The 26,408-nt window shown below is 38.6% G+C and overlaps 1 protein-coding gene across 1 annotated transcript in view; it reads left to right on the top strand.

Moving 5' to 3' along the window:
- LOC144693480 (homer protein homolog 1-like) overlaps window positions 1–24,588 on the top strand; it is an 86,994-nt gene extending 62,406 nt beyond the window's left edge. Inside the window, exons 8-9 of the mRNA XM_078563339.1 lie at window positions 1,573–1,653; window positions 20,908–24,588. Coding sequence (XP_078419465.1) covers window positions 1,573–1,653; window positions 20,908–21,096 — 270 coding nt within the window. The 3' untranslated portion in view covers window positions 21,097–24,588. The remainder of the gene's footprint in view (window positions 1–1,572; window positions 1,654–20,907) is intronic.
- The last annotated feature ends 1,820 nt before the right edge of the window (window positions 24,589–26,408 follow it).

Consider the following 26,408-nt stretch of genomic DNA (forward strand, 5'->3'; position numbering starts at 1 on the left):
TTTTGATTGATGGAGGGTGGTAGGTAGAGTTGCTTTAACTGTTTTTGTAAGTGTCTGTATGGAATGGTGCAAAAATGCCAGGGAATTATGGCATAGTGTAAGTAATACCTCATAATTGCCTGGAATTTCTGCATCATAAATTGCATACACTGGTGCAAGTTTTCAGTAAATTCTGGCTTTATTAAAATTATAGCTTTATTCACCTGAGGCACAGGAGTCTATAATGTTCTGTGAACTTGTAGTTCCATAAACCTCTGCTCTTTCACAGTGCCAAGCCTGCTTCCATTCAGAGTTTTATTGCTGTTTTCCCAAAATGCATCACCTAATGACATCGAATTCCATCTGCTGCTCCTTAAACATTTCCTCCATCTTATCTATAACTAATTAATTACAATTCCCTTTAAAGAATTAACTTCACCTGTAAAGGATGAGGGGTCTCGCGTTGCCAGCAAAGCTCTTTGTTCAGTATATTTTTGAAATACCTTATTGCTCTTTTGATGCTTTTGAAATTGTTTTCTCCTACATTCTCTTTGCTTGCCTTATTCCTTATTTTCTGATATCTACTTTTAATTTTTTTTCAAATAAGTATATATAGAATGTTCAGATTTTTAGAATCTTGTCACATTCTACATTGCACTCGTTGATGAAAGTGCACTAATTGCTGCATTTACTTTGTACTCATTTGAGTAATGTTGTTTACATGTATTCTGTGTAATCTAATGTTCATTTACTTGCATATCCCATTGATCAGGTGTGAAATCTGTTCTAATAGCTTAATTTCTTACAACCACTTAACTTACATTTTATATTTACAGAAGTAACAATTCTGCTCTAAAGCAAGCACTCCATGGGATTAGGGAAGGAAATAATTTTGTATTTAAATAACACATTAAGCATCTTGCAAGTCCCATAGCCCTATATGTTACAGTAATTTACTTTGAAGTACGCTCGCTGACATATAAATGAACATGCCAGCCATTTTGCACACAGCAAGGTCTTGGTGAATCTAATTTTGGTGCTCATTAAGGGAACAATGTGGGCACGGCACTGAAAGGACAGTTTCCCGCTCGTTGAAGAACATGGCCTCTTAATTACATCTGAGCCATGCAAACAGAAGTGTAGGGCCTTAGTTGACTTTGAAGAATGGCATTACAACACTTCCTGAATACAGAGCCATTGTGTAGACCAAGATTGCATCCAAGTCTAGGAATAGGACTGGAACAAAACAGCATTGTAATTCAGAAGTATGAGTGCTAGCAACCAAATAAAAAATGGGTTAAATACCATTTGCATGCAAGATCTGGGTGCGTACTCCAAAAACTATAACAAAAGGATAGTATAGTTTGCCAAAATTATTTGGTGAAAGTTTCTGCTTATTAAATTTTGCTTCAAGTTAATTCCTCCCATTACCAGTCTAATTTTAGAATATTTGACTCTTGCAAGCAGTAAGAAATACAGTTCTTTGCAGAGAAAATTGAATCTTCAGAAAATGATTAATAGTGCAGGCACCAGCATGTTGACTTGGCTTAACCGTTTTTTAATATGATCACTGATGCTAACATCCCTTTTTAGGAAATTGAGCGACTGAAGAAGGACATTGAAGGCGCTAAGGAGCTGGAAGCACAGAGGGACACACTGTCACAGCAATTACAGGTAGGTGTTACGGTTGATCCCCCACCATTCAGATTTCTTGGTCATTCGTGTGTTACTTCCCTATAGATCCTGACTTCTGCCATCTACTGCATTACACCACTTTTAGTCAGAAGTGTGCACAATCCAGATTATAAATTTTTCTATTGCTCAATATAAATTTCTAAACAATCAATAGTGCCTTCTGTTTACCATGTAATAACATTCCAAGATGATTGTGCTTCCTTTATCAAGGAAGACTGAGGTTGTAGGGAAGAATGGGGGGACAAAAAAACTTGATTCTGCATTGCATCTCCTGTCAATGGAGACACTGATGTAGAGGATGTATGTCATTAACTAAATGGCAAATATTGATCTTCAGTATTCCACCACATGTGACTGTGGGCTGAAGCCTTTTTCCAAAAATCACCATTCTTTGGTAGTGCTTGTGAAATGCAAACATTGCTCGGAGAGTTTTATAATGCACTAAATAATTTCAAAGGGGCAGAACTGGCACTTCCAGTTGCCTACAATTTAATTTTTTTGTGATATGCAAGATGGCCTGGATTTGCAAAGTGAAGCACATGAGCAGCAGTTGGCAGAATCAGCAGCTAGTGTGCAGTCATCGCATTCGTCTATTTATAATCCACTACTGGTAGCCTTTTGACCCATATCTTTTTTGTGTGTTTTAAATTAATCAGCTCTGAATCCTAAGGGGTACGAGTATTGACTATGACACGGTATGCCCTACTGTGTTCTTAACATTAGTGAAACCATTTTGGAACACTGACAGCATAATTTTACCCTTGTTATTCATGAATAGGTGCTATCTATAATCGTTCTTGGGAGTGGATAAGGGTCTTCCTTGTGCAAGGTATAGGTGCTCTGTGGTGAAATGACTATAGATAGGGGATAGTTCTTTTATGGCAGAGCATGTACTACAACTTGGAATTCAGTGGATAAAGTTGTCAGTTTGAGGAAGTCAGATGAAGCTAAACTTCAGTTTCCAGAAGCCCTTCCAAAATTCTTGCAAAAAAAAGTCTTGTGAATACAGAAAAGCCAATGACATTTCTGTTAAATGAGGCAGCAGCCTCTTAAACTCAAGATCGTAAATTCATAGCACCAAAACCTTAGGAGCATTCAGGCCCATCTTAAAAGTTCAGGAACTTTTTTTAATCCAAGATAGCTTTTGACCAACTTTTTGACTCTGGGACATACCGTGTGCTGACCTTATTTATTTCTTGCTCTTTCAGAGTAATGTCAGTTTCTCCAATTTTAAGTTGTGAATGCTTATTATAATTGAACAATTTTTCTCTCTCCCTTTTTTTTTTTGCTCAGTGCCAGCTAGTAATAGTTTTCTTGAAATGCAGTTCCATTAAAGGAATGTCAGTGTTCTTGTGGATGTTTGGTTATAGTAGCTTCCACTTTCTGTCCATTCTTTAAAGAATGCTTTTGTTTCTAAAGTAGGCCAGTATCCTTATTGCAATTAAATAGCTTTCTAGATCTTTGTTCTTCCAGTTGCTGATACCAGCTCTGTATACTTATAGTTAGGGAAGGCATTCTTGACGAAATGCAAGCAAATCTTGAGCTCTACAGCACCTATGCCACTTGAGAAAGGCTGTCTACTCAAGCTTGCCAAGCTACTTCAGACAACATGTAGACTGATCAATCTACCACAAATTATGTAATAAAAAATGTCTGAGGAAAAGATTTCATAAGCCCTCATATTGGAAGAAAGGTTTGAAGGGTCACTGCTTTTATTGCCAAGCATCCTTCACCCTGCTTATATCACTAACCCAAAATGGTGCTAATTTAAAGCCCTTTCTTTCAAGAAAGAGTAATAAAGGTAGATTCTGCTATGTGTTGTCTGAAATTGTTGTGTGTTTTCCATTTCTTTTCTTACCCTGTATTCAGGACCAAACTAGAACAATATAGCAAATACAAAGTATGCACATTTTCTGGTTTCCTAAATGCATTCTATATAGAGCAAATAGAGCCATATAGTAACTATTAATGTTAGTTTCATGGGTTTCATTTTTATTCTTGTAATTTTTAATATTCTTCTATATTTATAACTTTGAAACCTAGTTTGTATTGTAACTCATTAAGCTGTTAAGATTGCGCTTGGATAACTCAAACTTCAAGAAACCTTGGTCCAGGTCTGTATTCAGAATGCGTGCCCAAAGCTACATGAGAGCTAACTTTTGGTCTTAAGTATAGAAGCTATTTGCTTTGAAAGATCACAGACTAGCAAATTTGCCTGGAAGTATGAAGGAAGATTTGAAGTTTGGTTATCTTAAGTTCTGACTCTGGCTAATTTATATAAGTGGAATTATTTAAAAGTTGTGCAAGGCTGTTATCAATGAACTTGAAAACAAAACAACAATGAGATCCAGGAAACCATAGCTCCATATTCTAAGATTTATTCAGACTGTCCTGCTGTGCTGTTTGAATCATCTCTTGAATCTAGAACTAGGTTTCTCCATTCTGTAATGGATGAGATATTTTGCATGAAGTAAATGGGCACTCCACATGCTGGGTGTTTCAAGTGGTTTTGAAGTTGCTTAAGTGCTAATACTGGAGCCTTTGCTAATTGTTGAGCCTAAAGTTGCTTGAAGGTTGGGACTAAAAATGTTCAAAGTAGAGAATGGAAACAGTTGTTGATATGGACTTCAATTCTGCTAAATGAGAGTTCAAAATTGGTAACAGAAGAGTGGATAGCAAGTTATCTGAATTCCAATTGTATTCGGCAATAACAACTGTATAGTGTGCAAGAAATTGGTGTACTTTTTTCTGAACTTCAGTGATAGAACTTACTAAAACACTCCTGCTAAAAAAGAAAAGCATACCAAAGGTATGCAAAGCCTTTCCAGCATCAATGTTACTACAACAACCAGATAATTGCAAGTTCCAAAGAGACTTGCGTGCAGCTGCAGTGCAAAATAGAGTTGCAAAAACAAGAGTTTCTAACAGGATGTGTAGTTATTGCTGGAGAAAATGCTACAAGCCAATGACGATGCAGCAGCCCATACTTTTTTTTGATGAGAGAAACTTAAAGACTCGCGTGGATACGGAATGGCAACACCATGACTGACACCACATACTTTGCTTCTACATGAAATATGAAGTTTGTGATTTGTTTAGCACATTACACACGGTAGCCTTATGTTCATGTTGCTGAACGGACAAAGTTAAATTTGGTTTGAAACAAAGAAGAAATTCACTTTTGGCCAACTGTACAACTATCTACTGGCAACAGGCAAAATGATTGTACCCTTCTGCTAGCCTCTGGTTCCTGTGGTAGACTGCAATGGCTGGCTTTCTGAGATTCTTGCTACAGTGGATAATGATGTTTACCTTTGCTGTTATCACCAAGACCAAGCATCTAGGAACAAATGGACTGGGCAGTAAAGATATTAAACCTAAATTGATTGGCTTGGGAACCAAGGCAGACTGAACCTTGTAATGTTTTTAAGGAGCCTTTTATATTTTAAAAAAAGTGTAAAATTGCAACCTTCAAGTACTTTTGCAAGTCTTAATGGTAAATACTTGATGTATGTTTTAAATGCATAATGTAATCTAGTCCATAATGAGAACAGTTAAGCTGTTGTTGAACAAAATGAACATGTTTAACTAGATTTTGTTTTCTAAAATGTTGCTATATTAATTGAGAATGATTTCAAAAAGTAGATTTTAAAAAAGCAGTTAGTTTTCTGCAAGGCTTATGGCTGGCCTGACCTTTTCAGCTGAGTGTTCGCCTTTGTTCCTAACTTGAGAGAAATTAAAGCAGTTGATTTTTGACAAAGAATAAAGGAGGTTTTGAACAGCGATTTTTGAAAGGAAGCTTGAAGGCTTTTCCTTAGGATGACCTGAGTTCAAAACAAAACTAATATGGTCCTTGGATTTGAATGTAGTGTATGCGGAAGAAAAGCATCCCTCTTCAGTGGGAGAGTCTTTAGAATGTAAAGCCAATGACTTGAGCCTCAACCAGTTAACGGTTTTTTTAAAAACATGAGGGACGTGAACTTCTCATTTCTGGAGAGATTATCTTGCTGCACTGTCTCAATAAACATTTACAAATCTGTAGTGTGGTCTGAAGTTTTTTTCTTGCTGTTTGCATTAGGTGCAAGTGCATAATACTGTGAAGTCTTCAGGAGGGTTTAATTTTTTTTTAAATACATTGGAGAGAATAGCAGCATTAAGTTGACTATGGATAGCTATTTTATTCTTCATCATTTGGAGAAATCTCCTACTCTGGAAGAGCAATTGGTCTATTTATATTGTACGATATGGAGTTAGGTGGGCCCCCTTACATGCACACTGCTGTTCTAAGCACTGTACCCAGGTGATCCAATACACCCTGTCATAGGAACAAGAACATATACCCCTATCTTTGGCAATGAGGAAAACAGTTTGGTGGTATGCTTCCTTGGAAATTATGTATGAGTATATGGAAAATCTCAAGGTAACTCTGCCTGTAGATAAGTCAAATTGCTTGCTTTTAAAAGTGTAATTTGGAATAAAGAGTGATGGACAAGCCTAGTATTATTTCACTCTATTGACTTGTAGCCAGTAGAATTTATGCTGCTCCTGATCGACATAATCTGTAGACACATACATCAGGGCACTAAGCTCTACCACTCACTTTTTTGATCAACTTTTGTGCTGTCAGACTTTGCCATCCAGTATTAATCGGGCCATAACTTCTTAGACTTGAATGTTGGGAAGACTGATGCAATTATCTCCATCTTCGGCAGGGATCCCATTGCCCGCCCCAGGCTTAACCAGTCAGTTCACAACCTCAGAGTCCTGCTCAACTCTGAGCTGACTTCTTGTCTCCATACAGAGACAGCCTGCTCGCAGTTTGATAGCATTAACACCTCTTTCCCCCAGTTTAACCATTCTGCTGGTGAAACCCTCATTTATATCATAAAAAATTACATCAAAAATACAGCACAGGAACAGGCTGTTCAACCAACTAGTCCATGTTTGCGTTTATATTGCACATAAATCTCCTTCTGTTCCTTTTATCTCAGCTTATCAGCATATCTTTCTATTCCCTTTTCTCATGATATTTTTCTAGTTCCCTTTTGAAAGTATTTAAGCTATTTGCCTCAATCACATCCGGAAGTAGCAAGTTCCACACAAATCACTGAGTAAATGTAATTTCTCCTCATTCTGGTTCCATCTTTATAATCTGCACTTTCTCCAGTGTTTCTATGTCCTTTTTTATATATAGTACTGAAACTCAGAAGTGAACACTATAATCGAGGTGCAACTGAAACCAGGCTCCTATACAAGCTTAGCATAATTCTATAAACATCCCTCTGTAAGCTTCAGGCTCAACTTCAACGTTTCCTTTGCTAATCCCCTATCCTCCTCCAACAACCTACACCTTGTCCAAACCTCAGCTGCTTGAATCCCACCCCAAACCGAGCCCTGATTGCCTGTTATCCTTGTTTTCACTTGAGATGTTGGTGGGCCAGAAATCAAATTTGCAATTCTTGTCCTTTTCAGATGTTTCCAAAGCCTTTTTCTTCATAGCTCTAACTTCCTTTTACAGCTATACAACTTCTCTCCCCCACCATCTTTGTTCCTCTGACCCTAGCCTCTTCTCTCTTTTCCCTCCACCCTGTTTGCTGCACCATTTGCAGTTATGCCTTCAACCTAGGTCACAACACTTGGAATTTCCTTACTCTCGTGTCAATCTGTCCATCACGCTCTTCCCTTAAGTTCTTTAATTCTCACCTCGAGGGCAATTAGGCCTAGCCAGTGAATCCCACATCCCTTGAATGAATAAAAAAACCCTTGTTGATCAAGCCTTTGGTAATTCCCTCTTTGGCTTGGAATCTTTTTTCCCAAAACTTGAAATGTACTAACTTTTTTTTATAAAGAGCTGTATAATTGTTGGCTGTAAATCCACTTCAACTGGTGAAAGCTTACACCCATGTGTAAAGCTCCAGTTCTGTTGATATAGTTCAAGTATTTTGACAATGAGAACATCCCAAATCTTTTATTCTGCTTCAGTTCATAAATATACAAGAGGTTGCACTGATCTGCAAAGCACTTTTTAAAACTGCTTGACTGCACTGGAGCTACACTCCATATGGTGTCAAGACAAAGAGGACAAGACCAGCTCTGTGCGTGGCACTCACCATGATCAATGCTCGTGGTAAATCTGACTGGTTCTGACCAAACCTTTTGAGTTATAGGATACAATTGTAAACTGTAGTCCATGTTGGGTAATTGGTGGATAGGTGGATGTGCTATTCTTAGCCCATTGTTCCTTTCATTGGAGCCAACCATTTTTATGGTTGGACCTTTGGCACACTGTATTTGTTCAGAAAGCATACACAGGCAGCTCATCCCTGTGGGTTGGGGAATGGGAGAGGGGTGTGAAAGGAGGGAAGCAGAGGTGAACCCAGTGGTTTCCCCATGAAATTGAGCCAGAGCTGGGTGCTGAGTTGTTGGATGAGGCTGGGGCACTGAACAGCCTGCAGTGGCCCTGAAGATTTGTATGGAGTATGAGACTTAAGATTACTACTGCTGGCCAGACAAAAATGGCACAATTTTTGGGGCCATTTTTTGATTGGCCTTTCATCAGTCCCTTTTTAAAGGATCATTGGTTAAAATGCTAAAGATCTGATCCCAATAGGCAAACTGTATACATAGACAACTTCACACATTGGTACACAAAACTAGTGCCCATGTCCTACAATAATTCTTAAATATTTTAATAAGATCCCCACCTGTCTTTAGGCAAGAGCACTAGCTGTCCATTTTGAGGTCTTTTTAAAAAAAAAAAAGAGCTGTATAATTGTTGGCTATAATCTTAAATCTGGAAATCTTACCAGGCAGCTGGTTTTTTCTCCCGGTAGTCCCGTTTTCCAGCCTCAGTGGAGCAGACAGCAGTTCAAATTTGTCTCACTGTCACTGTAGCATTACTATAGTGACAGCAGTAATGTCAGTATAAATGCAGCCTGATTGGGCCATGCTGGGTAACTTGGTACAGGCTAGCTCCTTTGCAGAACATCTCTGTGACAATGGTGAAAGATCAGTTTTCTTTTCCAATCCACTGAATGTTCAATGATGGAAAATATTTATGATAGTCAAGCATTTATGTTTTTGTTTTGGCAATAGTTAAAAATCCATTGCAGATTTAACACTAGTATTGCTGGTCACCTATTTTAGTAATCCTTTATCCTACACCTATAACTGGTCAAAGGTCAACTTTAGGGAGGGTTTAAATGTGTTATGATTATGAAGGTAATTTGTGGCTAAACAGTAATGTTAGGTTTTCCTTATTAGTTGATGCTTTCTTCACTTGAAGATTGGGGTTACATTCCCAATGATTAAAACTCTTGCTTTAACAGAGCTTTAACATTTCTGATGGGACATTCAAACACAGGTTAAAACTAAACTGCCAGCTCTTAAAGTGATATTTATATTTTTTAAGAGTTATGCCTGAGGACAAGAGCAGTCAGCCTGGCATCTTTTATTGGTACAGTTTGAATTTAGGCTTTTGGAGACCACATAATTGAGTCAATTCCAGGCCTTATCCTTCTAAATTTGGTGCACTCATGTTGGTGGTAACTTTTTCTATGGCCGCACAAAACTTACACAAGAGCAAATCAATATATGTGAACCCAGAAATGATAGACTAATTGGCCTGGCATGCATAGTGAAAGTGGAGGGTTACTTGCGTTTTGCAGGATGACAATCATGCACAGAGAATGTAGAGGCCACAAGCAATATTCTACTTGGACTTCAAGGCACGAGATTGTGCTTCACAGTATTACTGATTTTCTTTTGACCAAGTAACTTAAATTGCTAGATTAGGGTAATATAATTTAGGCGACAATCCTAATTCCACAGAAGGCATTTATAGGTTCATGAAATTGTTGACAAATTAATTTGAAAGACAATCAAAAAGTTCTGGAAGTGCAATAAATTTGTCAGAGGAAGGTCGAACTTCTACTGCTTCAACTGAGAATTGAGCCTAAGGAAAGATTTCCACTTCCCAATGTTGACTCCTCTTGAGTTACTTTAATTTTGTTTTAACTTGATTTACACTTGTTTTAACAATGTTTATCACGAGGGAGCTGTAAACAGGGTTCTGCCTGGAATCTCCTTTTGAGCCCTCTGCTGTTAATGCTGATAAATATTACAGAAGAGAGTAGTGCCAGTTAAATAAAATTTGTTGAATTATGTTGGTGTAGAGAGATGGTATTTAAAATAAAAACATGGTGAAGTGTTAACACGAGAGGTGGCAGAAAAAGATTTAGACTTGATTGTTCGTTGAACGTGTTCAGCTAATCTAAGTAGCTATCAGCCAGACCAGGGTTTGTATCTTAAAGTTAAAATCTACATACTTTACTCCGTGTACACTACACTCAAAAAGTCATCAGTCTGTTGGAGCAGGGTCACAGGAGAATAATGGGGTGATTCCACAATGATGATGTTGAGAGGGTCCCTTAATGCAAGTTTTTTTTAAAATCCAGATATATGGTTAAGGCTAGGTCTAGAAATAATGAGGCTAAATAATTTGCTCTCATTATGACTTAAATAGACAATTTTGGCTGAGCAGGATTGAAGATATCCCTAAGCAGTGAAGTCCAAAGTGATCTTCCATAGTGTTGCTGAACTGCTAAGAAGTCAGCAATGAAGAAGTAACATCGAATACATTTGCTTTTATTTTAAAACTTTTTCATCATTTAATATCTATCTGCACCAAAAGTGACTGATATTCACTTATACTTCCTCATTTATTTTCCAAAATAAGTTTATTGTCCAATGAGGAAGAAGAGATTTTATTCAGTGCATTTGTTGTTTTATGATCGTTTGAAATTTGGTATTCTTGCATTTGTCCTGATGAGTGCAAGAATAAAAGCTTTGGCAGCATGTCTCTCTCTTCAGCAATATACAGTAGAATGTAGGTTGTCCAAACAAGACTTTTGAAAAATTAATAATTGAAGTGGCTAGCCCTCCTAAAGGATATAATTTTGTTATGCTGCGCATTGACCTCTCTGCAGGATTCAAGTTTCAATGTACCATATTTTGAATTATAAAATTGTTTCTTTGAATTTGAATTTAATTATTGAAAAGTAGGAGTTGACACTCCTTCTTCTGGGGCTCATGTCTCAACATCACCAAAGCACATCTCAACTTGGATGTTCAAGTAGTTTTAATGAATTCTTCCTGTGAACACCTATCAGAGACAATTCTGATGTATTTTGAAAGAATTAAAGAATTAAATCTCATTTTGTCAGATTTGGACAAGGAAATAAATTTTCCTCTTCATTTGGGTGATATTCTGACAGAGCAGATCACCTGCCCATTACAGAACTTGCCTGATTTTCATTCCATTAATTTCAGTGGAATGAGAGTTAGATGGTTTCTGTAATGGACAGGTACCCTGCTCTGCCAGATTATCGCTTGTTTCTGAAGTCTAAACCTACCCCAAGGTCTCAAAATATCTGGAGGCCACTTGTTCCTGTGGGTCAGTCTTGATGAGCTAAAGGAATTGCAAGTTAAACTTCAGGAATAACATCATGCTTACTCAGCTTGGAGAATAAATTGCCATTTACTGCAGTATTTTTAAATTATGAAGCTAAGTAGGATAAACTGTCAAGGCTTTATGGGGCAGTACACTACCAAGTAATGAAATTAATCGAGAATTAATGACTAGATGATGTGAAGCTTGGGCCCATAAAGCCCTAGAACTGTAGGAAAAAGGAAAGACTTGGACTCTATATAAAGGTGAGAATTATTGAAGAAAATAAACTTTTCCTCATAAGATGTCACACATGGTAACAATGTTAGGCAGTGGAGGCAAAGTGATTTCCAGTTAAATTTGGAGGAAATAAAGCCACAAGTCTCAGATTGAAGATTATGAACAGAGCTATCAAACATAAGTGGCAGTAGTTGTTCGTTAGACTTATGAGAAAATTGAAATGCTATCTAAAGGACCACAATACTCACTGCTCCGCTGATCAAGGTGTGAATTCAGCCATTACATAACCAATAGGACTGGAGCTTGTGCTCAAGGAACCTGAATATTGAAGACAGTAAAAGAATAGGTTGAATTGACTGACATGCATATGAAGATGGAACTGTGGGGTAAGAAAGATTAGAACCTTGGGGTACTTTGGAATTAATAGGAAAAGTTGGGCCAACTTTAATTAGGGATTGGGAGCGGTAATGGGATAAGGAAAGAAACAAAAGATCAATCAAGAGGAGCTATAAATGCAATAACTGAGTCATTACCTAAAACTGGAAAAAATGGGAGCACCAATTATGATCTGAAATTGTTGGATTCCATTTTGTTTATGATAGGTTGTAAAGTGCCTAATTGAAAGATGAAGTGCTGTTCCTTGAGCCTCCCTGAACTTCACGTAGTGTAGAAGGTCAGAATGGGAGTGAGGCAGAGAATTAAAATGGCAAGTGACCAGAAGTTCAGGGTCATACTTTTAGACTGAACATATGTCTTCAGCAAAGTGATTGCCCAATCTGCATTTGATCTCCCCTCTGTAGAGGAGACAGCCTCATGAGCAGCAAAAACATTATATGGAATTTGAAAGCACAAGTAGATTGCTATTTCAGGTGGCAGAAATATTTGAGGCCCTGATGGTGGGAAGGGAGTAGGTGGAAGGGCCAGTGTTCCACCTTCTAGCATTGGAATGTGCCTAGGAAAGAGGTATTGGGGGTCCAGTTGGAACGCTGAAAGGGGAGGGGAAGATATGATTGGTGGAATCATATTGGAGGTGGTAGAAAAGATAGATAATCTGTTCAGTGCAGAGGCTAGTGGATGGAGGATTAGGATCAAGATGGAGCAAAATCCTTTGAGGAAAAGATATACCAGAAGTCGGTGTGGAAAGTGGCACTGTTAGAATGATGAACAGAGAAACCAGGAGAATGAAATGAAGTCCGTACTGGAAGAGGGATGGGAGGAAGTGCAATCAAGATGGTTGTGGGACACAGCAGGCTTATAGTAAGTATTTGTTGACAGCCAATCCCCAGAGATAGAGATGTTGAGTGAAAACTATCAATGTGGCAGAAGGCAAAGGAGTCATGAATGTAGGCCTAATGAAAATAGTTCTGGGTGTGTGTGATGCCACGCCTTGCCCAAGGCTCTAGAGATGTCCAAGGCAATAATAAATAACTTTCCAAAGTTCTCAAAAGCACAAGTGCATAATGGGAAGTCACTGCTAGAATGAGCGAGCCAAAAAGCATCTGGTGTTCAAGGATAAGCCCAATTTTTTAAGGTCATTGCCAATTTGAGAGCTTTTATAATTTTATATAAAGCCCCAATGCAAAACTATATCTAGTGTGGTTTATGATGGGAATGAACTTTCTTGAGGGAAGGATGAACAAGATCAAATGTCTTAAGGGAAAGAGGATAGAATGGGACTAAGAGATTGGAGCAACTGCAAAAGATTGAATAATTCAGAATAATAGATTGAGGTTTAGGTTTGTTTTTGTTGTTTATACATGCATTTAAATGGACAGGTTTGTAAACTGGCAGTCAGGCTTTTTGTAGCATGTTTAATGTTACCAATTGTGATCAAATATATTCCTGAAGGTTTCATCACATGACTTGCCGCTATGCTCTTGCCATTAGCCGGCCAACACAGCCATCCTTGTGATGCACTGCCTTCTTACATCCATTGGAAAACAAAAAGGCTCATTACCAATTAGGTTATGCTTGACTGTCATCCAAGCAGCCACCCCACCACCCCCCTCCCCACCATTTTCAACATTTTTATATTTGGTAAAGAAAAATGTTCAAAGAAAATGGGGAAAACAATATTTTTCTAATGCCCCTATGATTTTCCTCCAGGGTCTGATCTTCAATTCCTGGAGACTCCAGGCCAATCCTGGAGGGTTGGCAACCCTAACCATGTTCCCTATGTGCTCACAAATGCTGCTATTTTGGGTTTTTTTTTCTTTTGTAGCTTTGTTTTCAGGCAAGAGGGGTCAGGGCAGTTGGGGTGAATTTAAATGTGAAATTCACAGCCTCCACTCCAAATCCTGGACAATGGTATACCTGCCAGTAAAACCAAGTGGGGTTTGGATCTGAGCTGCACGGAGTCTGAAATTGAAGGAGAACTCTTAGGCAGCTCAGTGCATCAGCACATTTTTCTTAGAAGAGTTTCCAACCTGTCGTTCAATTAGTTGAAACTTTTACTGCCTTATTGCCCACAGGATGCAGAGTATACAGGCTAAAAATTATTCTCTTGGATCTTTCCGTAGAGCATTGTCTTAGGTGGCCGTGCTTCATTAGCTAGGCTGTTGCCAATAGATCTCAAGTTCAGCTTCTTGGCCTCTGCTCTTTCCCATTTGTTACAAGGGACATAACCCTTCGTCTCTCACTCTGCAGTTCATGGCTGTAGTAAGATGATCACCCATGCTCTGTTCGACTGTGCTAACTATTGCATAACAATCCTCATTGACCTCTGCAGCCAATATGATAGGGTGGAGACTTGCAACAGTGGTCAGTTTCCCCCACAGCTCACACATCATTAACTGTAGTCATATTGGCATCAGAATGCCACTAAACCAACCACAGCTTTCATAAATAGTGTGATCACAGAGAGGATCCTGCAAATTCATGCAAGATATACATTCAAATTTAACAGTGCATTTATGTAGACACACTACCATTTCACCTCACCTTAAACACACATGTCTGAGCCTAGCAGAAATATGGCAAGATAATTGCTGGATGATAAGGGATACCCATCAACATGTGACATCCCACCACAGTTGCTCCATTCCTGTGCAGCGTTAGTATAATTGAAGCTGTCAACCCACGTAGAGGATAATTGAGCATAGCATAGGGATGCTGAAACAATTGGTCAGGAAATTTGCCATGTGGGGGGTTCCCTACAAAATGCCTCAGAATGTATCATACTAGTAGTTTCGAGCTGCATACTTCAAAGCCTTGCTCTACAGAGGGGCCTACATTTGGAGGGTTCAAAGCAACAGCATTCAGCATCAGACAAGAAAGCAGCAGATGATGAGTCCCTTCAATGCCTTACAGCAAGAGATGTGAAGGATCCGCTCATTTCACAGTGATTCCAGTGACCTGAGAACTTGCACAAAGCCCTGCTGCCTAACAATCTTGTTACATCTTTCACCACTCCCTTAATCCTATGTTGAAGAAATGCTTGTATTTACAAAGCATTTTATACAACCACTGGATGCCTCAAAGTGCTTTACAGCCAATGAAGTACTTTTGAAGTGTAGTCACTGTTATAGGAAACCTGGCAGCCAGTCTATGCGCAGCAAGCTTCCACAATCGGCCATGTGATAATGGCCAGATAATTTGTTCTTGTGACGTTGATTGAGGAATAAGGTGGACAAGGAGACCAGGGATGACTCACAGCTTCTACCACCTAGAAAGACAAGGGCACAAGATACATGGGAACTCCACTACCTGCAAATTCCCCTTCAAGCTAGATACCATCCTGACTTGGAAATATATCACTCTTCCCTCAAAGTCGCTGGGTCAAAATTCTAGATCTCCCTCCCAAACAGCACTGTGGGTGTACCTACACCACATGGACTGCAGCAGTTCAGGAAGGCAGCTCCCCACCACCACCTTGAGGGTAATTAAAGATGGGCAACAAATGCTGGCCATGTCAACGATGCCCACATCCCATGAAGGAATATAAAAATCTCCCCGTTCTCTACTTCCAAATGGTGTCTTGGGATCTTTTAATGTCCAACTGAGAGGATAGACAAGGCCTCAGTTTAACATCTCATTTGAAACGTGGTACCTCTGACAGTGCAGCACTCCTTCAATACTGCACCGGAGTGTCACCCTTGATTTTTGTGCTCAAGTACTCGAGTGGGAACTCTAAACCTTGTGTGTTCAGAGGCGAGAATGCTACCAACTAAGCCACATTAAAAGATATTAAAATTATTCAGACTTCTTTATCAACAGCATTTTGAGAATGCAGTTATACAACCTGCCATGAAACCACAGTGTAGACCAGAGCGTCAAATATAAAAAAAGTGTTTAGTTTAATGTTGAACATGGCATTGAATTCATTTCTCATCCAAGTACTTTTCTTCAAAGGAATTTTCCTAACTCCAATACGAGATGTACCTGTAGTGGACTGAGAAAATGCTGTTATTTCAAAAGTGAGGACCCTTCAAATACTTGTGGCTATAAACTGCTGCACCTCAGCTGCTGCTAGGTCAGTCTGGCCCAGCTGACTGTGGTACTTACAGGCATTGGTGAAGAAGCAGGTGTGCTGACATTCTGAGAGCGTGCAACAGGCACTGTTCGCACGGCACCACTGCCAGTGGCCTTGCCAGTGAGCGTCACTGGCAAGGCCAGCAATTGTTGCCCATCCCTAATCACCCTTGAACTGAGAGGCTTACTAGGCCATTTCAGAGGGGGAGCTAAGAGTCAACCACATTGCTGTGGGTCTGGAGTCACATGTAGGCCAGACCTGGTAAGGATAGCAGATTTCCTTCCCTAAAGGACATTAGTGAACTAAATGTGTATTTACAACAATCGTTAGTTATCATGGTCACCTGAGACTAGTTTTCAATTCCAGATTTATTAATTGAATTTAAATTCTACCAGCTGCCTTGCATTAGCCTGGGCCTCTGGATTACCAGTTCTGTGACATTACCACCACGCCACCATCACCCCTGTGATGAGTTGGGAGGCATTGCAACATGCCGTTATGAGAGGTCATGATGGACTTGTCATTTCAAAGAAGCCAGGGAGGGCCGGTTAGTCGCACGTCACCACCGGGTCAGCAGCTTCCATCCTGAGCCACCATGGCGCCTCTCTGAGTGGTGGTGACTGTCCCAGCCGAGCCTCTGGGTCAGGCTCCCTGCCCTGCAATCCTGCTCCCGAATCTCGGACCTTGCTCTCTCTCCCCGCAGCCTCTTGTGATGGTGATAGTGGCTGGCCTCAGAGTGCAGGGCGGAGTGGGGGGTGGGGGAGCGTTCAGAGTGCACATGACACAAAGCAAAAAATGCAAATTGGTAAAACAGGCCCTAAAGAACAAACGGCGTTAAAGTGAAACGGTGTTAAAGTGGGGCAACTTGAAGCAAAGTGGAAAGGTGAAGTTATCCACTTTGGTATGAAAAACAGAAATTCAGAGTATTTCTTAAATGGTGAGAGATTGATGTCCAAAAGGACCCGGGTGTCCTTGCTGATAACTCACTGAAAGCTAGCATGCAGATGTAGCAAGCAACTAGGAAGGTCAACAGTATATTGGCCTTTATTGCAAAAGGATTTGAGGAATAAAGATGCCTTGCTGCAATTCTATAGAACCTTGGTGAGACCGTACCTGGAGTATGGCATGTAGTTTTGATCATCTTACCTAAGGAGGGATATACTTGCCATAGAGGGAGTGCAATGAAGGTTAAGGCTTATTCCTGGGATGGAAGGATTGTCCCACGAGGAGAGATTGAGGAGACTGGGTCTACATTCGCTAAAGTTTAGAAGAATAGCAGATGATCTCAGTGAAACATACAAAATTCTTAGAGGGCCTGACAGGGTAGATGCAGGAAGCTTGTTTCCCCTGGCTGGAGACGGGGGGGGGTGGGGGGGGGGGGGAGTGCCTAGAACCAGGGGACACAGTCTCAGAATAAGGGGTGGGCCATTTAGGGCTGAGATGACGAGGGTGATGAATCTTTGGAATTCTCTACCCCAGAGGGCTGTGGACGCTTGGTCATTGAGTTTGTTCAAGTCAGAGATCGATAGATTTCTCAATATTAAAGATATCAAGGGATACGGGGGGTAGTGCAGGAAAGTGGCATTGAGGTAGAATATCAGCCATGATCAAGTTGAATGATGCAACAGACACGAGGAGCCATGTGGCCTACTCCTGCTCCTATTTCCTGTGTTCCTATATACCTCAAAAAGCTGTGCTCTACTATCAGCTATCATTAAGTAAAATTAAGATTTGTCATCTTTTGATACAGCATGTACCCTCTGCTCTGGTTCCAGTGCCCATTGCATTAGATGCCAGATTTTTTTCTCATTGGGTAGAGCTTGCATCTGTCATCGCAATTATCCATCCATTATGGGTTGGGCAATGACGTTTGAAGTTGATCTAACTGGTAGAAGGTGAAGAAATAACTGCATTTTAAGCAGAATTAATCCTGCCTGAACGGCTTCAGCAAGGTCCATTAAGAACGTCATAGAACTCAAGAAGTGGCTAAGTATAGTGTTCACTAAGTTAGAGGAACTTGGTAAAAGAAATACAGAAACTTATGTCAGAAAGTGAAAAAATGGAAACAGAGTGCTGACTGACTATGTACTGAAATCTTAAGTCAATGAAGATGAGAATAGAAATTTGCTATTAGCATTCCATGAAGTAAAATAGAAAGGGTACTGTGCACATCTTTAACACTATGACTAGCTAAATATCAATGCAGCAATTACCTACGGCAGTCAGGAAAGATGACAGAAGTTGCTAATTATAGAGGATAAAGTAAGAACAGCTGTCAGAAGGTACATTGTACAGCTTTCCTGCTGGATTCCCAAAGGGAAAACAGTCACAGAGCAAAGCAGGAAACTTAAAACAATATATAGAACAATAAAAGTATGCATGACCCACAAGCTGAAACTTATGATTATAAATAAAGCAGACATAATGTAGAATGAAAATTAAAGGGCAATTATGTGCATTTGTCATAATGTGTTTCTTGAACTCATCAAATGTCTATTCGGCTTGGTAGAGGAACATGGTTAAGTCCAAGGGAAATCGTAATGCAATAAATATTTGGCTTGTTGTTGGTGGAAAAATACTTGAAAAAGAATTGCAAAAACCTGGCTGGCATTTTCATTGGCTTCTGGCACCAAGATTAATATTAGCTGCTCTATGCCTGCCAGCAGCATTCAACTTCTTTGGAATCTTTGCAAGTAAGCAGAGGATGCTGTAAGATGTGAGAAATTTAACACATTGGTTTTAACTACTGCTGAAGCTTACCTGGTTTGCCTACTTTCCTCGGGCATCTTGAAGCATATTTTGATCCAAACAATTGGGAATGGAAGAATTAACAATTTGAAATTTGTTCTCAGTAGAGGTGTTGAGAGAGCTGCTGAGAATTAGAATGGGGTGTCATCAACATATTTGTGGATCTGGTGCCTTCAAATTTTTCAAGTTGATTTCTGTGGACAAGACGGAGAGTAGCAGAGGCAACTTCATATTGGTGTCAGTATATGGAGGACGAAGTATAGGGATGACAGGAGGGCAATGAAATATGAAGAGAGAATTCAAGGTGAATAGATTAAAAATTGAAATTTTTCAAGTATCAGGAATTGCTCAGTGCAAAGGGAGGAAAAGAGAAAGGATATGTTGGGGAGCAACTGGATGAGGGTTGTAGACAAAGATTTTAAAGGTGGTACAAGAGGGCTAAGTGAAGGTAAGATACTCATAGGAAGAGAAGGTATCAGAGGAGCAGGAGGAGAAACCAAGATGTGATTTGGTGACAAGGGCCATGCTGTTACTGTAGCAATTTGGGTAGGGCAGGTATGAAAAGTACAGCCTGATGGGGAAACTTCAGTAGGCTGTCTCCATCCATAAACCAAGTTTCAGACAAAGCCATATGCCCATCCAGTTATCTACAGTAAGGTCAAAAGGGTGGGGTGGGGCAATTGAAGCTTGTAAGGAGGCAGCAATAAGAGCTTTGATGGCCCCTCAAAAAATGCCAAAAGTGGCAGAGGGTAACTATGGGTTTATCCAATGAGGTTTCAGTCATAGCCAGCAACAGTGAGTAGGAAAGCAAAAGAGATTAGGGTAGGATAAGACGAAGTAAAAGACCCAAGAGAGGGAAAAAATAAAGTAATATGACTCATTGACAAGAAGAAAAGGAGACAAGAGACAAGGGCTAGAGAGGAGGCAAGAAAGCCTGGTGCAGCAGTCAAAATACACAAATAGACACAGTAAATTCTAATTTCATAAGCATGGCAGAAAATAGGAGGAACATTAAGACAGCATTTGAATAAATCTAGGCCAGTTGATATCTTGTCTTTTACCACAGGACAACATAACTCATATAGCAATATTTGTTCGTAATGTAATGTGCTTCTTTGTTCTGAATTGGCAGGCTAGATGGAGCTAAGCTGATAGTACTCCATGGGTCAATGCCAAGATCTATTCTAATTCTATAAGTAAGACAATCATGTAGACATATCTTCACATTTTTACAAAAATTGTCTGCACTGACCTTATTAATTTTAAGAATATTTCAACATTGAGAGAAATCCTTTTTGGATCATAGTTAACCCAATCCATTTTGATACTACTGTAGTGTACCTTCCCCCCACCTCTGAGTTAGTAGATGCAAGACTCAGACCCTGCTCCAGACAGCTCTGACAATTGGAGACTTGAGCTCTGGCTCCAAATTCTAGGTTGATATCCATGAAACCCCACCCAAATTGCTAAAGGGGATAGACAAAGTAGACGTGGAGTGGATGTTTCCCCTTCTGGGGCATTCTAGAACAAGAGGCCATAGTTTTAGGCTAAGGGGTGGTAGATTTAAATCAGAGATGAGGAGGAATTACTTTTTCAAAGGGTCGTGAATCTGTGGAATTCACTACCTCAGAGTGCAGTGGATGCCAGGTGCTGAATAAATTTAAGGAGGAGATAGACAGATTTTTAATTAGTAATGGGTTGAAAGGTTATGGGGAGAGGGTGGGAAATTGGAGTTGAGGCCAAAATGAGATCAGCCATGATCGTAATGAATGGCTGGGCAGGCTCGAGGAGCTGAATTGCCTACTCCTGCTCCTAGTTCTTATGTTCTTATGAAGCACATTGGTTGGGTTTGTGAGGAACCCCACCCCATTGACTGGTTAGGAGATCCTTAAAACCTTTTTACCACATAAAAGTTAACCAACCAATCAGCTAGCATAATCTGGCTATGGAGGCTACCAGTCTGAAAGTTGGCAATGGCAATACATTCTAATCAGTATATGTCAAAAACATCATACTTAAATATATGCAGCTCATGTATGAATGAAGGTATTATGTGACTTTACTTCTCACCTACCTAATTTGGATACTTAGCAATTGACCTCAATTTCTCTTTATACTGTAATAATAAATCATTTCACATGTAGTAAAAGGAACGTAAAAAGTGCCACTTTCATTTGGATTGAGCAGTTCAAAGATCTTCGCCACACAGTTCTCGGCCTTCAGCTGATTTGATTTTTGGTTGTCTGTTTTCAGTTATTAATATTTAGGGTATAAACCCTCCATGGAATACTTCAATTGAACTCTTCTTCATCTTTTCTTCCTATAGGAAGTAGAAAGCCGCAATCGAGACCTGGTGGAACAGTTGGCAGACTTTGAGCAACGTCTAGAGAAGAGCCAGAATGAGCAAGGGGTCTTCCGCAATAACTTAAAAACACTTCTAGAAATTCTAGATGGGAAAATTTTTGAACTAACAGAATTACGAGATAACTTGGCAAAATTAATAGAAGGTAGCTAAAACGAGAACCTCTGCATCAGCATTGTCATCCAAATACAGTACATGTAAAGGCCAGGTTGAAATGTATCTTTCTTCACAGTGGAAGGGATACTGTTGGCTCCCTGTTGCACTATATCGGCAAAAGATATGCTTTGCGCTCTTTATTTAGTGTTTTATATCCATTACTTAAGGAGAAGCAAGCGCATAAAGCCTAACTGTAAATGGACATTTCCCCATATTATTTCTTCTCTTTGTTTGCTATAGTCAAGAATTTTGTACATTTAGTTTTTAAAATTCCCATTATTTCACTGCATCAAAATGTACTCTAGGCAACTTGGAAAGATTTATGATATGACAAATGAAGCCTTTTAATTGCAAACAAATGGATTTTACTGAATCAAAGAGACAGTATCCCTTTATACAGTTATGTAAAAGCTGTTAATGGTAACATCCACATACTGTTTGCATCTCAACCAAGTTTCATTCATTTTTGCTGTCAAATTATTATAACAGTGAAAAATGATGCACTGATAGATGCATTTATTTATGGGCTCCAAAGAAATTCTTTATAAGAATGATTTTTCAATTTATTAAGAACACTAAATAGTTCTTTAGGAAGGCTTAGAAATGTTTGAGTATGGTGTACAGTTTGATTCTGAGATATACTCTGTGCAGGTTGATAAAAGGGATGATGTCTCTTTAAATTTAATAAAAGTATAAGTTTAATATAACTGCTACCTTGTTATTTACAAAACATATATATTATGGTTTTCCAAAGTAGTGCTGTTGCACTCACCATACGCACATCCAGAAGTAAATTTATGAAAATCCAAAACAATAATATTGGGCAGACATCAGTTTGTAAGATGTGTACTATACAGCAATAATTGAATACCACTAAAATTTTAAATATGTATAATTTATTGAAATGTTTTATTCAGAGTATCATTTTTATTGTGCATTTAAGTAATTTATAAGTGTGTAAACAGACCTAAGTAATGGTTAATTGGTTATTTTCCATGGCATAATTGAACAGTGCATTTTGGTTAAGGTTTATGAAGCTGCTTGTATCTTGGAGAATAACTTGCATTTTTAAAATGGGACTCTTTCGGCGTGGGTGCTTTAAAGCTCTGTGAATTTTCACTCTCTGAAGACTCCTACAAATAGTTGACTTCAGAAATAGAAACAGAGACAGGTTATAAGTGAAAAATCCATTTACTGTACATGCTATAAAAGATGTGAACAGTGGCTTACAATGTACCTTATAAATCTAAAATAATACGGTAATCTTGGAGTGTTACACATTTAAATGTTTATCAAACTCTCTGAGAATATATACCTGTCATTCTATCACAACCTACAAGCTACTGGAAGTACTGACTAATGTTGCAATAATTGACAGACTAGTTAAGACTACACTGGCATGGTTTATTTAAGACATGCCTCCGTTGCAAACTGTCTGTAACAGAAAAAGGAACCAAGACAATGACTATATGATGATTGAGTTGAGGAACCTCAGAACTAAGCTGGTGAACAGAAGCAAAAATGTAACCTTCAAAATGTGAACTTGCTGCTAGAATCGCAGTCTAGAATAGACCTTGATCGAGCCTGCTGATGAGATATATATGACTTAATTAACAAATTAATGTTTATTTAAGAAATGTTTGAAGGGCAATTATACAGACTTCCTAACACTGCAGTCAAACAATGTAAGACGTAATTTCTGAGAATCAGTTTTTTCTCAGTCCCAATTGTTCAGTAAAGAAGTAACTTTGGTTAGAACAGAAATGAGCATTTGGCACTTATTGGAGCTTGATTATTGCTAGAGGAGCACTAATTCTATGTGAAAAAATAACTTCACTACAGTTGAATCTCCTACAACAAGAGTAAAGAACTTGGGAAATGAGCATCATGATTTTTTTTTGGATATAAAGAGCCCCTACAACAGATTCATGAAAGTCCTCACTTCTGGATTTAACAAAAAACAACTGTTGGAACAATGCCAGCTTCTGGTCTACATACTAATGTGAACCTTGTACCCTGATTAGCAAAATTATTATTGCTTTCTATACAACTGGTCATATGTCGGCTTGCCCTCAAATGGGATAACAGAATGTTCATCTGCCCCCTAATGACTTTTTGGATATTTGTGTCATCTCTCATTCACTCAATCTGGGGGTCAGATCTGATTTTCATGTTTTTAAACTTTATTGTTACACTGGGATCAGGAAATATAATAGAGCCTTGACCCAATACTGCATGCTAGTGAAACAGAGGCTACTCTGTGTTTATAGTTACTATAACTAGAGTGTGTTTATAGTGCAGCTAGATTGCACTAAATAGTTTTGTGTAGCAAGTTGAATGAGGTTTGATAAAGGGAAAGGAAACTGCAGCTTTATGTTCTGTACTTTGTTAGGACATTATATTGCTTGATAAATGAACGCAAGCAATACTGCATTAATTAGCATAACTGAACATAGATGAACTGTTTCAATTGGTTTTCAGAAGGTTATGCCACTGGAGTTTCTGAGGTATTTTGAGATGTTAACTATGTAATATTTTTAATTCTGCAAAGTCTATTTTCTTCTCTAATTTGTTGATTCCTGAAGAAAAGAAATGTGCTCAGTGGTGGCTGAAATTGAGGGCTATTTAAAGGCTGTGTGTATCTTTGCTGACCTGTCTGATCTAAATTAAACTGCACATGTATTTCTTTTCTCCTCTTTTATGTAAGTGTTTTGAGAACACTCATCAAAACAGTGGCATTAATACTACAGACACGCTTGCGCTTTTATGGAACCACAAAAATCAATTTGTACCATCAAAGGCAACTTCCTGGAGATACATTGTAGGCATGTTGTTTTGAAGGATGGAGAAGTTAAAGTATTTTAAGATACAAGAATAATCTTTGATTTGGAATTGTGTCGTAGGTTGAAGTGTCCTATTAATCACTTTACCAAATGTAGCAACGGTCGCATGTTGAAGCTTGGAGTTAAATGGTATTATGCTTGGACAATTCTGTACAATGTTGGATTTGAACCAGAATAAGACGATAGGGATTAGAAGCATTCGGTTATTGACTTTTATCATCAGCTTCAGGAACCCTGTTGTAACACAGAACAGGTGCATTTGAATGCTCTAGTTGACAAGTGAGCACAAATCTAATACAGTGTATGGTACAGAGCTCTCCTGTTCTGAGCATGTACAGTATGGTGGGTCAACGCTCTAGGTTATTCTGTTGTTATGCCACTATTTAGGTGTAACTATTATTTCTCAAAAATATGGCTGTTCGACAGCTGTGCCAAAATTGACAAACCCAGTAATCTTTTTACAGAAACTGTCAGTGATTCTTTTTTATATGTGAATGTCTTTCCAAATATGGAGTCATTGATTTATTGCAATACTGTAATATTCTTATGGTGTGTCTTAAGGTGGATTTTATGATTTTAGAATCCATGTAAGCCCTTGTGCCAAAATAACTTGTTTGTACTGTATTAAAAACTGCAACACTGCAGACTTCTTATTGCTGTTGGTTAATTTATATTAAAACATAATATTTTCAGTTTAAAATGAAGATGAATAATCTAACACAACAAAGCACAATGAATATTTCTGTATTGTTGAGCACCTCCGAAGGCACTTAGAGGTCAAGTAACTTGGTGAGGCTTCTCAATTTAAAAAAAACAGTAATTATCAGGGCCATGAGTTGCATTCTGTAATTCCTGTAAAATTTGGTACAATTGATAAATATCCTGTGTATTTGTCTGCAATCGGTAACATTAATAATATAAAAATGGCCTTCCATTTTAGCGTAGTATGCATTTTTCTAATCGCTTATCAGCATCAGTATTGGAATTTAAAGGAAAATCCTTTTGCAGTGCCACTTCCCTGAAGGTTTATCATGTTGACCCAATGAGTGGTTAACTCTGTACAGAGTGAGAAGCTCTCGAGTTCCATCTCCAGTCATCACCTTGGCTGCACTAGCTCTGCAAAAGATATTAGTTTATAATATAATGAATTAAATATTTAGAAATTTGCATGTGCTTACTGTTGACTTCCATTATAATTCCTTCTTTCTACATTCATAATGGGATCTGCCAATGTAAACCTGTCACGCTTTCACTGCAACACTTCCACTTGGAAGGCGTAATGTCACCGCTAATGAGAGGGTATAATTACCTTGTGACAAGTTACAATAGGCCATTTTGAATGATAGAACAGTAGCAAGATTGCTAATGTAGGCAAAAAAAGCAGATAGTTTGCACATGGTAAGGTCCCACAAACAGTACTGAGATAAATTATCACATAACTGTCTGGTTTTATTGGTTGAAGAAGATGTTAACCAGCTAGCTTCTACTGTTATGTGAGATCAATGACAGTAGGATAATATGCTCATAATTAAAATTTCACTGATTCAGCTTAATGCTTCAAATAAAACAAAGTATTTAAAACAAACAAGCTTAGTTGAAAAAACAATTTCTCTTGCGTTTACATTTCTTGAACTCCCTCTTCCTAGTTGAATCCAAATTTCTGTTGCAAATATGTGGGTTTATTACTTTTTTTCATTTCAAATCGCAAACCAAAATACCCTTCTAAATAATACTGAGCATACCCTACTCATGCCTTGTTCACATGCAACTGTACATTAAGTGGGTAAAGTTATGCTATTGATTGATATGGATGTTTTCCTTTTTTGAATGCTAAAGCCTGTGGAGTGGGACTGAACTTATGATCTCCTGACTCAAGAGGTGTTACGACCAAGCCAAGGTTGACAAGCTGTAAATATATGGCTTTGGCTCACAGCAAAATGCTAAACCTGTTATTGTGTAGAATCAGTAAAATGATTAAATGTTGGCAGACTAATAATGAAAGATATTTGCTCAGTAATTTATAATTCTAAAATAATTTGTAGGATTAAAAGACGGTGCTAGTCAACCTAGACCACATAGACCACATTTTCAGTGTGCAACGTAAGTGATAATGTGGTATTCTATTAATGATTTCATTTGTTTCCGCTAAATTTTAGAAATATTTAGACATTTTGAATAATCAGAAGAAACTGTCACATTTTGTTGTTGAGATCATAACAACCATGGAAGTATACATTTGTATGAGAAGACAGCATTATATCTTTTGCTCCCTATGAACTTAAGTGCATCCAAAACTCCATTGCTATGTTCTAATTTGCATCAAATCCCATCACCCTTCTGCTCATGGACCACATTGGCTCCCAGTTGAGCTACCGAGGTTCTAAGCTCGGGAATTCCCTCCTTAAACCTGTCTTTCTCGCTCTTCCTTCAAAACTCTTCTTAAAACCTACCTCCTTGACCAAGCAT

This window comes from Cetorhinus maximus, chromosome 2 (genome assembly GCF_964194155.1).
Source record: "Cetorhinus maximus chromosome 2, sCetMax3.hap1.1, whole genome shotgun sequence".
NCBI classification, from domain to species: Eukaryota; Metazoa; Chordata; class Chondrichthyes; order Lamniformes; family Cetorhinidae; genus Cetorhinus; species Cetorhinus maximus.